General features: G+C 44.6%; 2 protein-coding genes across 2 annotated transcripts in view; one reads left to right on the top strand and one right to left on the bottom strand.

Moving 5' to 3' along the window:
* Nucleotides 1-2,001: 2,001 nt before the first annotated feature.
* Nucleotides 2,002-9,906, bottom strand: fancb (FA complementation group B). The gene is made up of 8 exons (XM_084443325.1): nt 8,309-9,906; nt 7,932-8,087; nt 7,712-7,804; nt 7,325-7,453; nt 7,058-7,233; nt 5,602-5,999; nt 5,142-5,382; nt 2,002-4,937 (listed from the first exon to the last, which is right to left on the bottom strand). Exons 1-8 carry the CDS (start codon nt 9,242-9,244, stop codon nt 4,505-4,507), a joined length of 2,562 nt encoding a protein of 853 aa, XP_084299451.1. The 5' UTR covers nt 9,245-9,906; the 3' UTR covers nt 2,002-4,504.
* The window catches only part of mospd2 (motile sperm domain containing 2), a 25,925-nt gene continuing 14,827 nt past the window's right edge, over nt 4,801-15,898 (top strand). Inside the window, exons 1-10 of the mRNA XM_084443326.1 lie at nt 4,801-4,963; nt 9,855-9,949; nt 10,091-10,148; nt 10,887-11,042; nt 11,695-11,781; nt 11,951-12,105; nt 13,500-13,560; nt 13,803-13,841; nt 13,952-14,076; nt 14,348-14,506. Coding sequence (XP_084299452.1) covers nt 9,917-9,949; nt 10,091-10,148; nt 10,887-11,042; nt 11,695-11,781; nt 11,951-12,105; nt 13,500-13,560; nt 13,803-13,841; nt 13,952-14,076; nt 14,348-14,506 — 873 coding nt within the window. The 5' untranslated portion in view covers nt 4,801-4,963; nt 9,855-9,916. The remainder of the gene's footprint in view (nt 4,964-9,854; nt 9,950-10,090; nt 10,149-10,886; nt 11,043-11,694; nt 11,782-11,950; nt 12,106-13,499; nt 13,561-13,802; nt 13,842-13,951; nt 14,077-14,347; nt 14,507-15,898) is intronic.

Raw genomic sequence — 15,898 nt, 5'->3', positions numbered from 1 at the left:
AGCTGTCTCCTGTCAGGACGAGCCGGCGCACCTGACCCCGAGAGGAACCTGTCTGTGTGTGACAGGGAGGGGGGAGGGGCTAAAAGTTTGCACAAAAGTGGGAGATAGAGAGGGTAAAGAGTGTGAGATTGGTGTGAAAGTGATGGAGAGGAAGAGGTATCATAGATACTATTCTGAAAGAGCTTTCTGAGGTGTGCTATATTCTTTAAGAGGATTCTCACTGCCACCTCAATGACTGTTGGCCTCCATTAGGGCCCACAAAACATTACAGACATACAAAACCCAGTTCTTCTTGTGAAAAAGAAAAAAGAAAGGCTTCTGCAAAGCAGTGTTTCTCAACCAGGGGTCCCTGGTATAATAACCGGGCGTCCTTGGGAAAGTGTTTAAAATATTGTTTTAGGGGGCCAAGCACGAAAGAGCGAGACACCCTACTGTAATTGGTAGTATTATTATTTATCTGCCATGGAAGTCTATGGCAGCCCCTATAACCGACTGGTAGTTTTTTCCAAAACCTTGCACTATGGTAGATGATCATGCTCAGTATTCAATGACTGTCATAGCTTCTTATATAGGCCTAAACAGACCCGTCTCTAGGGCTCATGTGGTGCATATGAACTGCACGAGGGGGCACAATTATTATTTACATGATCGGCTCTCTATAACTATTTTTTATAATACGATATGCTATTGTATTTGTGCAGCACTGACATATACTGAGCTCTCTCGTTCTCCCTCTGACTGTTGAAGTATGTTGAACTTCTGTTTGTGCAACATATTATGCTGATGCCTGGAGAAAATATTTCTAGTGTTGAAAAGAGTTTTCACACGTTGCGGTAGATGTCTAAGTTAGGGCAGGGTAGGGAACCCATAAGTAAGGTGTGATGACAGTTAGTATGGCCTGGAGTGCAAAACTCAGCTTGACTCCCAACTGAAATCACACGTGCGGTAACCACTACATTTGCGTAACATCCTTTTTCAGTACAGCGGTCGTCAAACACCAAAAAAAACATACCATTGTTTCTTAATGTCTTCATTTGTAAGGAATCTAAAGTTAGTATTTTTAATTTAACAGAAAAATACGATTAATAAAGAAAAACATGGTATTGATGAATTAATTCATTAAATTCTGGCCACTAGTGGGGGGGCACTAGCACTTTTGGCGTGGGCCAGGTACCCTAAGGCCCGCTCATAGCTACGGCCATGCTACTAAATAATCTATATTGTTGTGGGGTAGCCTGATATCAGACAGAATGTCAGCTCAAACACTCCTGTAATCTTCAAGAATCAGTCAACTTCAGTGGAGTGGGTGTATTTGAAAGTCTGGACCCAGGCTAGGGGTGGTGGGTCCTTTCAAACTATGCCAGGGGTCCAGAGCTCAAAAAAGGTTGAGAACCACTGCTCCAAAGCATGTAATCCACTGGAGCCTACGAGTCTGTCTGACATCGCGGATAAGATACACCGCAGGTGTGAAAGAGAGGGAGAGTTTCTCTCATCAGATTGAACGGCACAAACAGATGGAGACTCAGCAGCAACTGGCCCTGGCAACACAACACGCTCCCATCCTCACGTCCCCACCAACCGGGGGCCAGGAATCTGGCAGAGAGAAACAGACACCTTTAGCCAAGCTGTCACAGAACGAACGCATCCAACACGGACTGGGCGCCAGCGAAGCCCACGCCACAACGCTGCTGTTTGAGTAACGTTACACCTCAGAGAACACTATCCATGTTCCGCAGACGGCTAGGGCACAACTATACCGTGAGACGTCACAACAGCAGCAACATCCGAGATGGGTAAATTTTCTCTTTATTTCATCATTTTACAGAACCAAAAATAGCTTAACCATAAGGGGGGGGTGTTGCTATAAGCTTTCACAATCAACTGCAGTTACGTAGCCTACTAACCAGGGAGGAGACTCTTCCATATGGCTCTTCTCCTATTCTGAACACACGTGTTACGACCAGGCTCATGGCCATAACAAAAAGGGAGACACACACCGAATACAAGTAAAATAATCAAGAATTTAATAGAATAAGATAGTATAGTATAGTATAGAACTGAAAAGTATAGAACTGAAAACTAAACAATAATCTAATGGGGTATGAAAATCAGTGTATCAGGCATGTAGGTGAGTGTATGCAATGAAATGTATGGTGAAGAGGGTGTTGTATGGTGTAGCATAACCAAACAAAACAAAGTCAGAATAATGGTGCTGGTGGAGCACGCAAGCGTGTGGCCTGAAGCGCCCTTTATGGCCACACAGGATAACCGGGCAGCTGCCCCAAATTGTCCTGATTGGAAAACAAACACAGGGTTACCCATAGAGCGCCAGAGGGCTGTCACACATGCTGTAGAACACATAGACATCATAAAGAACTAGACTGGCCATTGTGCTGTAGAATTCCAATGGACTCACGTCCGACGTGGCAGCCATCTTGTGCAGGGCATCCCACTATGTGACGTCAATGATCCCACAGATTCACTGTGTATATTTTAAATGGTAGATGTTAGATCATCTGGGAGAAAGTCCCTGTAATTGTGCATAAGTGGCATTTCCTATCACTGGGATTAGCTGGAATGCTTGTATATTTATATTGTAACAAAAAATGTTTTTTATTGTGACTTGCCAAGAGATTATAGATGCAGCCCCCCCTCCCCCGCCAGTATACTGTTAAGGTCTACTCTGTATCTGGTGTATTCTCTAGGGTTCCCATTCATTTTTACCAATAAATATTACAACTTTTCCATGATTTTTCTTGATGACCATGGGAACCCTGATTCTCACTAGCATCAGTATCAACTAGAAAAACCACGTAGCGGCTAAATGCCTCCTCCCAACATTGCAAGTTGCAGTTAACATACAGTTGGTCTTGAGAGAGGGCCCCTGTGTTGATGTGGATGGTGCTTGTGTACGCTAGCTTGCTGGTATTCTAGCTGTAACGCTAGCTAACGCTAATGCTAGATAACGCTAGCGAATGCTAATGCTAACACTAATGTGTTAGAATTAACATTAGCTAGCTAGCATTAGCATTAGCGCTAGCTTTATTGTTAGCGTTAGCTAGCTAGTGTTAGCGTTCAAAAGTGCCTTTTGTTTGACCTTGACCTTTGACATTTGAATACCAAAATCTAATCCAAATAATCTAATTAAATCCAACTGGGCATTTTGGCCAAATATGTACAAATTCTGTCAAGCCGTTCTTGAGATATCATGTTCAGCAGGCCAAAAACACCTTTTGTGATGTCAGTGACCCTTGACCTTTGCTCCCCACAATATAATCAGTTTATCCTCGAGTCCAACTGGACATTTTACCTAAATATGAACAAATTCCGTTAAGCCGCAAAATACAAGTTTGACAATTAGCTATATGAGGGACTATCTCTATATACCCGCATAAAACAAGATACTACATTATATAAAACTGTGTTAATAGTCGATGTGAGTGGAATAAATTACGTTATCCGTGTAATGTTAGCTTAGGGCAGCTAGACTAGTCTGTTATCCTAACCAGTTAGCTATGCAATTTAATTGTGAGATAAGTAAATAATTACCATTACAATACCCATATTAGGCTACCATTCTCTTCCCGCAAACGCCTGAGTATTCATAAACCCTTAAAAGGCTAGTCTAACTGTATTTAGGCTGATACTAAAATATGATTATAATATTAAGATTTAGATTAATATATACGAACAAAATGACTAGCAGCTCTGAAGCCCAACAGTAACATGTTCTAAATGATGCCCTGCATAACATGGCGGTCTCGTCGAACAAGTCTAAAGGGGGCGTGGCCAGTCTAGTTCTTTATAATGTCTATGGTAGAACATCTGTCACTCAGTATGAGGAGGTATAGCCTAGTGCTCCATTTTCTGCTGGGTTGCACACGTACTGTTTCTACAGACAGACTGGAGGTCTGAGGGGAGCGGAGCGCCACCCTCTGTAGAGGGCAACCCAGTACGTGGTCCAGATGAGATACATTCGCCGCACACACACACACACACACTTGCACATCAAACACACACGCACACACCCACGCGCACTAGAGGTGTACAACCCAATACTGTAGGTTGAGCGTAAGGGACATGCATGCTCAGACACACGCACGCACGACACATATACATGCAAACACACGTATGCCTTTAGTCACAGCGACATGAACTCTGTGCATACATAACAAATAGCACGACTACATCGCTATCTTGACACTTCTCATAAACGTTGCGGATATTAGCACTTATTCCTGTCCATGACAACACAAGCCTAGCTGAGGAACGAGGAATGCCCCATAAAACAAAAGAAACACCCCATAAAAAACAGCAATACCCCATAAAACTAGAGGACATGTCATTTAACAACACAACACATCAGAGATAAGGCAGCAAGATATGAAGCATTCAGTGCTGAATCATTGTCATAGAATAATTTGGTGTCTGACCAAAGGTAAGAGTTATTGGCATTTGGCTGAAGTGCTCTCCGTATCTGGGCAGACGATAGGAGTTGTACATGTCAGTACAGGCCAGATCCGATCAAAGTCCTCTGTATTTCCAGGAGAACGGCCACATCCCCCTCCAGTTGCCGCCGGGCCAGGCTCTGGGTCAGACTGCTATAGCGAGCCACGTCCACCAGGGGGCTCAACCTCCTGCAGCTCCTCTCCCTGTCCCTCTGCCACCGGTCCCTGGACCTCTGGACCGCCTCTGCGCAGCCTGGGTCAGGCACCTCCAGATGACTAGCGCTGCCGCTCTTCCTCTCTCCCTCCTTCTCCTCCTCACCACAGAGCAGGGCGTCGAGACCGTCTCGGAGTGACAGCAGCTCTCTCTCCAGGGACAGGGACAACGAGAGGGCCGAGTCGTCCCCTCCCCCGTGTCTCAGGGGCCGGACGGAGCAGGAAGCCGGCAGGAAACCGCTCAGAGACTCCAGGAACCGGAGCAACCGGAACTCGCTACGGGTGAACAAGAACGTCCGGAGGTGATGTCACATTGCCATACAACTCCTGATCTAGATTATGTATTACACATAAAGCGTGATCTGCCTTTTGAATTAAGCTCCATGCACTCTACACCAAGCAATTGCACCACCTCCTATTATGTTAATAGGATAAATATGATAACTGATGTATATTGATAGTAAAACAAAGACTAGTTACCTGCAGTAGACAGACAGCTCTCCTCTAAACGGCGTGTTCTGCTGCCAGTGAAACAGCGTGACAGCAGAGGGGCCTGCTGGGTTGGACAGGAGGAGGTCCGGGCTGAGTCCTAGCGTCTCGCAGCGCATGCTCGTCCTGATCCAGGCAGACACGTCCCCCAGGCTGCGGTCAGGGGAGTCTATCTGGAGCGTCCAGCCGTCCAACGCGGCCAGCAGGCACAGCAGGTCTTCTCTGGCCTCGTCTGGAAACGGAGACGAGCACGCGGGCTCCACGGACAGTGTTTATTAGTTTAGTGATTTGCGCGCGCACGCGCACACACACACACACACACACACACACACACACACACACAGACACAAGCACTGCGGAAACCTATCCATTTACTTCTCCGTGTGGCAAATTTCAGACATCAAGACCTCGTCTGCTCTCAAACCACCATTTTTTTCTTCATCTATTGTACCTGTAGTGAGTTTGCAGTTGTTGAGCAGCTGGAGCTGGTGCTCTGCCCGCATATCCACGGGGACTTGACCACACTGGACGACTGCTGGGGACGTGGCGGGGGACGCAGAGGAGCCCTGACTGGCGACATAATGGAGCATGACAGGGCATTTGACATGGCCAGAGGTCAGCAGAGGGGTCAGCGAGGTCACAGCGGTCACTGCCAGTCTGGCCGGCCGGGCGTCATCATCATCATCGCCGGCGCAGTCCTCCCTGCGTCTCTTGGCCGCGGGCTCCAGGCGAGGCGGGAGGCGGCCGGGCGCAGGGAGCCAGGACGCTCGGCCGTGGGTCTGGACGACCGCCGGCGCCGGGCTCTGGCCCGTCTCCGCCAAGATGGACAGACCCACGCCGTCCGTCGGCCTGGAACGACGCAAGGGCGTGACACAGCGTCAACAGCCGCACATAATAGGAGTGGGAGGAGGCCGCCACGACAGGGGAACGGTTGCAACGTACATTCATAGGATGACTGCTGGCGGGTGGCGTGGGCGGCAGAGTGACTCTCTGAGAGATCAATGTAAAAGGCTGGTCCCGTGACAGCAGAGACAACATGACTCTCTCTCTACCAGCGCTGCTATGCTAACCCACAGCAGCGCCGAGAGCCCGGAAAAGCCATTCTAGCAGATGCTCTCCATCCTCCAGATAAGCGCCCATCTTAAATGAGAAACAGGTGGAGGAGCTGGGTCTGTGATTGCTCCTCACTCCCCGCGATTAAAAAAAAAAAGCCCAGAGAGCTATTTGAGACTGTGTTGCTATGGTTACAAGGCAGGCATGCCGCTGCTGTGGAGCGGTTTCCCAGCGAGTCTGGAGATCTCGCCCGAGCTCTTCTACGCTCACGGCCGTGGCCAGACGGCTGGCTGGGTGGACGGTGAGACGGTACTGATGACCTCTTCTGCGTCCCGCGTTCAGAAACACTTCAGAGGGGGCGTTAGCATCGTCAGATGTTCGCTTCAAAGCCTGATTTGGTGAAATCCTAATGATTCTACTTTCATCGATCATGTGGTTCACAAGACCAGGAGGAGAGTTTTCCTCTTAGGGGTGTGATTTAGAGGATTAGAGCAGTAATATTCAGACCGCAGGTCTTATTAGTCTCTAAGCAGGACAAGTGTAGTCAGACAGCAGAAGTGGGATTTGACAGCTGGCGAGTGTCTCTCACCAGGAACCAACGCTTGACTGGAAACCATTACCATAAACACGTATAAATTATCACAGCCTGTAGCCATGGCTCCAGTTTCAGAATGAAGATGAGCATTTACAACTCATTATAATAGGCAAAATATTGAGAGGAGTTGCAAAGTTCATTACTAACAAATGCTTCAATGTGGTGTTCAATGACTCATCGCTAAGTGTATGTGGGAAAATGGACATCTCAGATAAGGTTGATATTTCCACTGAAAGAGTGAAACATCTATTAAACTTACACGATGCTCTCTGCGGTGAGAATGACGCCCACCACCAAGCGGTCCTCCACGACGCGATGCCAAAGCTTCTCCACCAGTGGTGGTGGTGGTGGCCCCGCTGGACTAACCTGCATCTTCTCATCCACTGCCTCATCCTCTGACTCCTCATCCTCATCCCACAGACAAACAAGGCCTTCCTATAAACAAACACAAATAACATGTACAGTACTACAAAGTAATGGTTGTGAATGTTAAGACAATGGTTTTGGATGTTTTACTCAAAACTACCTGCTCAGGCTGTGTCAAAACATGCTCTCTCCCTGAGACCACGTCTGTGAGAGCTTTGACTGACTGCAGAAGGAGCCGTTCCTTCATCCTTCCGCCTCTCCGGAGGTCCTGGAGCGACGTCAAGCCGCTCTGCAGACAACAAATACAACACAAACTAAATTCCGCAGTCTCACGAGGACAAGGGTTGAATGTTAAAGGTTTTACTGACGATGACTGAGATGTAGTTGGTTCAATTACTCAAAATGCACTTGTAAGTCACTTTGACAACAGCAACTGCATTTCGTTTTATTTTATTAAGTAAAACGTATAACTGACTCCAATCTCCAAGTGCACATTGCTCATGATAATATAGTCTGAATCTAATGGCATAGGCATGTGTCATGCTACCTGTAGTCTGGACTCCAGAGCTTTCACAGTGAGGACAAGGTTCTCCTGCGCCATATCAGATGTCTTCTCCACTTCTCTGCTCTCCTGGCCACGCTGTACATAATACAGTTCACACACCACCTTTAGCTGTAACTCTCCAATCTGATGTCCTCATGAGCTGCTTTTTTCAAGCAGCAATTATCATTCATTATGCATAGAACGATGTCCACTCATGTCTCACAGAGTATGTAGTTCCGCAGAGGTCTGTGATGAGGAAATTGTCCAATGGGCAGCCAGTAAGACTCTGGACTTCAAACACCAGTAGTATCTGGTCTGTTCCACAGCTCAGGAAGTCATCCACATGCAGGAAGCTCACACCTGACCAGCACGACGCCACCTGAGGGATACGGTGCAATGCAGCATGGGTAAATGGACGGGTCTTTAGCTTAATATACAGATATTAGCCCATGTAGTAGATTTAAAACATATGACTATCAGCTGGATTATAAGTTTCTAGTTGTACAATAAGCCCAGGTAGGCCTATCAACTTTGAGATTTCATTTCAACATTAATCGATATGGATTTATGATACTCTAAAAATAAGTTGCATTCCAAAACCTGTAATGTGTCCATCCATATTGCGCAGACATGTCCTTGGTTGAATGACAGCACAAACAGACAGCCATTTCTTCCAGTGTTGGCCATCTGAATGTTGTCCACATGTTCCTCAAATGGGAGTTTGCATACTTCTCTGGGAATCCCATTTTCAAAATAGACCAACTGGTTTTTACTGGTTGCGGCAACAACAGTGGATTTCAACACACCATTCGCCTCCTCAGCTGACACCACAAAGATGCACTGCGTTATAGAACTGTATGCATGAGGTAACATCGAATCTCCATCAAAGAGGCCTACTTGTCCATCCTCTACGAAATACCCACAGTTTTTACTACTGCCTGCAGTATCTGACTGACCGTTGGTGGATTCTTTTGAAGGTGTTTGGGAGCACAGAATGAATATTTTTCCTGTGTTTAAAGGAGACTCGCCAACTAGGTTCAGAGTGAGCTTGGTGGGTATTTGTCTAACTTCACCTCCCTGCAAGGAAGTGTAGAAAGCAAAACCATCATAGCTCCACAGAACAGTGGGGCCCTGAAGGATGGCAACCTTATCTCTCATTCGATAAGGCAGTTTAAACTCTAGATGAGTCTCTAATGTATTTAAGCTGTTCAGAGTGAGAAGACTGTATTGGAAAGTATCTCTCTTCATTCTCTGAGTCAATAAAATGCATGGTAGTGTGACCCTCTTTCTAACATCTAGAACAGAAGAGCATTTCACTATGTCAACATCTGACGAGCTCTTTCTGTTGATGACGGCCATTCCAGCATGCGTCTTTGAGAAGCTGCCTACATCCCTCTGAAATGACAGTCTACTGAATGTCAACACGGACCCTCTTTGGTTTTCACTGTCTCTTGGAACGGAACACTGGAATGTGAGCATTCCACCTAGGAAAGATAACGTTAGAGGTTCCTGACGTTGCGCGTGTTCTTCAGTCATCGTGGTACTTCTCCTTGGGGTTTAGCAGTGGACGTCTAGCTCGCCAAGCTTGAAATCAAGGCCAGTTCGGAGGAGCTTCCTGACTAGCTAGCTAGCCTGTGTTAGCTTAGCAACTCATGATGGTGATGCCCCATTGCTTGCCCCACGTTCTACAGTTAAATAACACCAAAAGCTTCGATAATTAAAACAAATGTCAGCTCAAACCTATGGAGCCTCAGCCTACCTGCTTATTGCTTATCTCACATAAAGCCTGTAGCCTACTTTATTAGTTGTCGGCTTCGGAATCGCGCCACGCAGCGCGAGAACAACGTAAGCTCAATGTATGTCACAGGACGGGCCGGAGGGGCGGAGAGTTTCAACGACTCTTGATTGTGGCTGTTTGCATTAGCGTTTCGTGATTATCTTTGTATGCTAAACGCCAACGCTCATCCACAATAACACTTACAATGGTATTCTATTAATGCAATCAACGCCCTATAGTTTTGCTAAAAAAACACCCTTATACGTGACCCCGAGAGGTGTGGCTACGCAAAGAGCTAACATGGTGTCGCACGGGCATTTAGTTTCACAATCAACTCTGATTCACCACAACTCAACTTTCCCCAAGTAGTGCTGTAGCTGTCCGGCTAGTCGTACAGTGTGTACAGTACACACAGGCGGATCTCTCTGAACATGGCGGAGACTGGACAACAAGAACCACTGCAGGTAGTTCGCTGCAATTCCCATTAAGTTCTGTAACAAGTGTTGCAAACGGCCACGTAACGGTATAGATAGAGCTGCCGCAAATATAGCCACAGACAGTTAACATTAGTCTAACGTTAATTGCATGGATTTATCTCGTTACAGGAGACGGAGAAGAAGATTGAGGAGATAAGATTGAGGTTTAAGAATGAGTTCGTCCAAGGTAAGAAGCTGGCTAGCTAGCTAGCAGTTCCCATCTTTTGTGCGTTTCCCATCTTGTTGTTCATCTAACGTTAGCTACCCGTTGTGTAGTTGGCACTAACGGGAAAACAAGCCATTTAGGTTTGTGTAAGCTAGCATTAATTACAGGTCACTGACATTGGTAGTTCGCAGCAGGTCAGATTGACATGTCTTGTTGCCAATGTATGCTATTGCTTACGTCCCAATCTGATTGCCTGAGTGGTTGGAGCCCTGCCATGTAGCCTACAGACTGCAAGGCCCTTGTGAGGGGTCGTGGTGAACTAGCAAGCTGTGTAAAACAAAACACTGCTATATAAAGATTTGTAACATATAATAAATATCTGAAAATGGCTATAGAACCCTTTTCATGTCAGAAAGAACCCTTCAGGGTTCCAAATAGAACCGTAGGGCAGAAGGGAGCTGGAACCTTAGGATTCTATAGTCCAACCGTTTTTTTCAGAGCGTTCTTTTGTTGTTACAAAGGGTTCTATTGGCCATTTCATGGAATGTTCATATCCAAAACAATAATATCACAGTAACAGTGCAGTTTACTTGGACCAAGAAGTCGTTCGCCTGTGCAGTTCCATTGGTTCCATTGAAAGGGTCTATAGAGCACCCTTTTTGTTTTCAGCTAGCTGACACCTTGCTGGTTTAGAAAGACAGTTATGCAAATTAATATGATGACGATTTCAAAACGACATGCTGTGTTTATTCCCCTCAGATTCATCTGATAAGTATGATTCCAGAGATGTGGACAGACTACAGAAGGATGATGCTTTGGTCGAAGGATACCTGACATGGAGACAGTTTGTTGTAGACGATGCCTTGAAAATGATTGATGAAAGTTTTCAGTGGAGAAAAGAATATGGGCTGAATGGTAGGTATTATTCAGGATTTTGTATTTAACTGTACAGTACAACATTAACAGTACGGTAATGCACTTGTAATACAAAAAGAAAAGCAAAAAGAAGATCCACTTATGTTCCATATCCACCACATGTAGTGCCCTGCTGATTCATCACTGGTTGTTCTTGTGTTCCTCTATGATTGATTCTTGGCCTTCTCCCAGACAGATGCATATTGTTCACTGTGCTCCAATGTCTCCATTCAGGCCTACTGCCAGTCTTCTCCATCTCTGCTTTCTTAACAATCATGCAATTACAGAATTTTGAGCCAGTGAACACTCAGTTAGTTAAGCCTTTGTCCTACAGAAACTGGGTATGCAAACATCATCCCTTGCCAATAGTCAGGTGATATTGAGAAGACAAATTTTGTACGACGTGCACATATTTGCCAACTTGAAATTGAGCAATGAAAATAGATGCTGGTTGAGGGAGAGTGCATATGTGGGAAAGAGAGCAAGATTTTAGGTTAAGTATCAAACAAGACCTTTTATTACAGGAATTGCAGTTCTACCTCGGTCCAGGAAAGATTAGGTTAGGATTTTGATCAGTATGTGTTCCGCTTTTGTAAATGTCATCATTAATGTTGTTATAGATTTGGTAATAAAGGTTTGTGTTTTATTTCAGACCTCAGTGAGAGCAGCATTCCAATGTGGATGTTTGAGACAGGTGCTGTCTTCCTCCATGGTTATGACAAGGAGGGCAACAAGCTCTGTACGTTGACATTTTACACTCAGACCAACCACTTCATATGTTAGAAACTAGGACACAGGCAGGTTGTGTGATAATTTATTTAGCCCACACATCAGTTTCTCTACAAATGTATTCTTAACGTCTATAGACAACTCACTGCCGTCACTGCGTTTTTGCTTGACTGTTTTAGTTTGGTTCAAAGTGAAGCTGCATACCAAGGATGCAAAGACGATCGTAGACAAGAAGAGGTATGTGGCTTTCTGGCTGGAGCGCTATGCTAAGAGAGAGCCAGGGATGCCCCTCACCGTTGTCTTTGACATGTCGGAATCCGGTATCAGCAACATTGTAAGTACACAAGGCACTTATGATGTAAAATGCATCATTGTGGTTTTACCCTTTCTTGATTCTCCCAGACTGTCGCAACACTTGTTGCATGAGCCTTACAAGTATGGTATTACAATAAAATGCCTTCCATACAGTGTACCTCTGTTGCCTTGATTCCCCTGCCATTTAGCTGAATGTAGTCTCAGAAGAGAAGAGAAGGCTCTGCTTTAGCTAGGCTGCTCCAAACATATTTGTCCCATTTTCAACTGCAGTGTTTTGCTATGAGTGTCATTGAAGTGCTGTTGAGCATCTTAATATGACTTGGAGCGATTGATGTTCTGCAATAGTTTAACACTTTGGAGATTAAAGTGACCTTTAAATCCGGTTGGTCAATCCAAGTACACTGCCTAATCCATAGTCTGAATTTGTCTCAGATGTGGGCTCCCAGAAGGAGCTCTGGGTCTGTATGCAAGCTCAGTTCTCGAGCAAAACTCTCCTGGATAAATGCCCCAATTAAACAAACACATCTAGGCATAGAGAATAAGTAAGGCAATGAAACCCAAATGTGGAATTAGTGGATAAGTAGATCAATTTTGAAAATCAGTCTTGAAGGAAGTTTGTGCAAGCCTAGACTCACAAGTAGGTCTCTAAACGCAAACCTCAGAGTGAGTGCTGCATAGCAATGATTCTGTCAGCAAGGAATGAGCCTAGCCAGGCTGCAGTACTATTCTAGGTAATTACAGGTACCTCCTCCATTGATACCTTTCACGGGTAATCTTCAAGGCAGTTGTGATTCATTCATCTGATTGTGGGTTTTGTACTGATAACACCTATTGTTTTGTATGGTTGACCCTTTGTTCTTGATATACTGCTTGTGTGAGAGTGGAACAGATAGCGTTAGAATGTTTAAAGTGCTCCTAGGGATCAATAAAGTACACTATGACTATTACTCTATTTTCTCATTTGCACACAAGGACATATACACATGAGTGCCATCCACAGCTATCCCTTTTCTATGGAGTGTTCTATTTGGTGTAAACTATCTCCCAGCAAAGATCAGGGTCACTCAAGAAGTAAAACATCCAGTTTCACAAGTAACCATTCATTATGCAAATAAGAGTAATGGCTGCCTTAGTTTCGGTCTTTCCCTGTATCCCCTAAGAATATCCATCACCTGAATTATATTATTTCACATGATTTGTGTATAGGAAGGTGACTCAAAGAGTGAAATGGATTGAGCATGTCTCTGTCATCATTGTGAATTAGGTCATTTCATGGCTTGAAGCAGTAAATATCTTTACAGAGCAAACCGTTTCCTTATTGAAAGTCCATAAAAGCTTTTTTTTATAGTGAAAGCCTGCTTTCAGGTCCCATAAGCTGCACTGTACTCTCCAACTCTTTCATTTCATTTTCAGGACATGGACTTTGTGAAGTACATCATTAGTTGCTTCAAAGTGTATTACCCAAAGTTTCTATGTAAGTACTCTGCATGAAAGTTTAAATCCGACATGGATAATAAGCATGTTCTGTATCCAGAGATTTGTGTGGCACATATATCCAGTCACTTTGACACATCCTATGAAATGTACTTAAAATTATACTCTGTGATTGTGTTTTGGTTTCTACTTACATGTTCTCCCCCAATTTATGTTTTCTTTGTTGTTTTTGTTTGTTTTGTTGTTTGTTTTGTTTTGTTATGGTCTGTCTGGTCATTTCAGCCAAAATGATCATAGTGGATATGCCTTGGATCATGAATGGTAAGATTTTCTCCTATGTAAACCCAGCATATTTCACAAAATGCACATGATTATGGTTGTTAAATTTTTATGTAATAATAACATGACGTGTGTGTGTTTTCTTTTGTCAGCTGCTTGGAAGATTGTGAAGACTTGGCTGGGTCAGGACGCCATCAGCAAGCTCAAGTTCACATCCAAAACCGAAGTGCAGATGTATATAGGCTCAGAGTACCTACCGTCCCATTTGGGTGGAACGGTAGGCGCTCTCTCTCTCTCTCTCTCTCTCTCTCTCTCTCTCTCTCTCTCTCCCCCTCCCTCCCCCCTCTTTAAACGGGCAGTTTCATCATGATTATTGTATTTTTGTTTTGCAGCATGATGTCCATTTGTAATGTCAAGAGATTATTGATTTTGTCGTGAGACTGTTCTCACTTTTCATGAAAACGTGAGAATCATCTACAATTAACAGTTGCTTAGCAACATTACTTCAGCAATAGAAGTTTGACTGATTTGTTTTGGCTTGGTTCCAGGACCCCTTTAAATACAGCTACCCTCCCCTTCCTGACGACGACTTCCAGACGCCGGTCTGTGAGAACGGACCAATCATCAGCGAGGACGACAGCGAGAGTAAAGACGGCGAGTCCCTGGAGTCCAGCTACAACTCTGAGGTCGCTGTGAAGCCCAGAAAGGTACCGGCCCTCCACTCAGTATCTTTACCCACTGGCGTTTTCTCCTTCCTGAAAGTGAGGCAGCCAGGGAGACAATACACACGCATCTCGCTTCATATCACACATCAACATGTTGTTTCTACTGCCTGACGTGGGAATCTGTCATTCATTAACAACCCAGCCAATGCTGTATACAGTACCTGGCAGTGAGCTGGGATTGATCGATCAGTGCATGGAGACAGTAGACTTTCTTAGAAGTAGGCATTAGTTAATTAACATAAAACACATTATTCCTGTCCAGTGTGAAACAAGACGCCATCCAGCGATGTTATATCAAGTTCAAGTCAAGTTCTCTTCACTTTGATGTGGCATTTCACTTGCGGGCCCTTTCATTTCTAAGGTTTAGTGTGAGAGATTACATGTAATCGCGTCCTCCACCGAGACGCAGTGAATTGAGAGGCAGTAATGTCCTGATTCGCCAGCTGTTAAGATCCTGCTCATTGTCTCTGTCAAGGTGACTTCTAATGTCTCCTGCTGCAGCTGAGTCCTGCGCACACTGGTACCCACACATCACAGCCCGTCTCCTCTTCTGAGAGCGGCTATGTTTACACTAATACGTTTTCATTTTGAAACGCATAACTTTTGCTACGTTTAGACGTTGGTCTTTTTTTCATTCAAATAAACACGTCCTTTTAAAAAATATTGGAATTGATCGGAATTAATGTTGCGCATCATCCATTCTTAGCGCTATATTGATTGGAATTGGGGCTAAATTAAAGCACAAAAATCAATGGAATTGTGGTCTTTACTTTTTTAATGTTGGAATCAAATCTTTTGAATGTCAGCAAAAAACAATTAATCGACGAATCATTCATACCAACCATTGATTAATCAACTATGAAATGTAAGTTGTGCACATCCACATTATAGGAAGTACAGTTCCTCTATGGTCCAAGCAAAGATCTCTGGTCTTCCTCCGTAGTAAGCAACCAACCGAATAGACACTCTGCTTCTTGCTTCGCCACATGCATGCCCAGTGTACATGAATGTGATATGTGATGCAGTTTTCAGGTTAGTGTGGAAGGACAGGGCTCAAAATTAATATTTTTACTTAGTAGCACTGGTGCGGTGCTCCCAATCAGTCCCTCCAGAAAAAACGTGGGCAAAAATCCTTGATTATGCGGGCAAAAATCCTTGATTATGCAATGGAATATGCAGGGTTTTTATGTGATTTTATGCATTGAAAATGCGAGGATTTTCTGAAGTTGCGGGAACTTGCGAATATTGAGAGAATATGCGAAAAATACAATACATACTGTCCTGTATTTTCGTGCACACCCCACTCTAATGCATATAGCCTACACTACGTCTTCACATGCTTGGAATGATACGAGAAATAACAAAACCATAGCC

The sequence above is a fragment of the Borostomias antarcticus genome, assembly GCF_949987555.1.
Source record: "Borostomias antarcticus genome assembly, chromosome: 9".
NCBI lineage: Eukaryota > Metazoa > Chordata > Actinopteri > Stomiiformes > Stomiidae > Borostomias > Borostomias antarcticus.
This window is presented reverse-complemented; position numbering and strand designations above follow the sequence as displayed.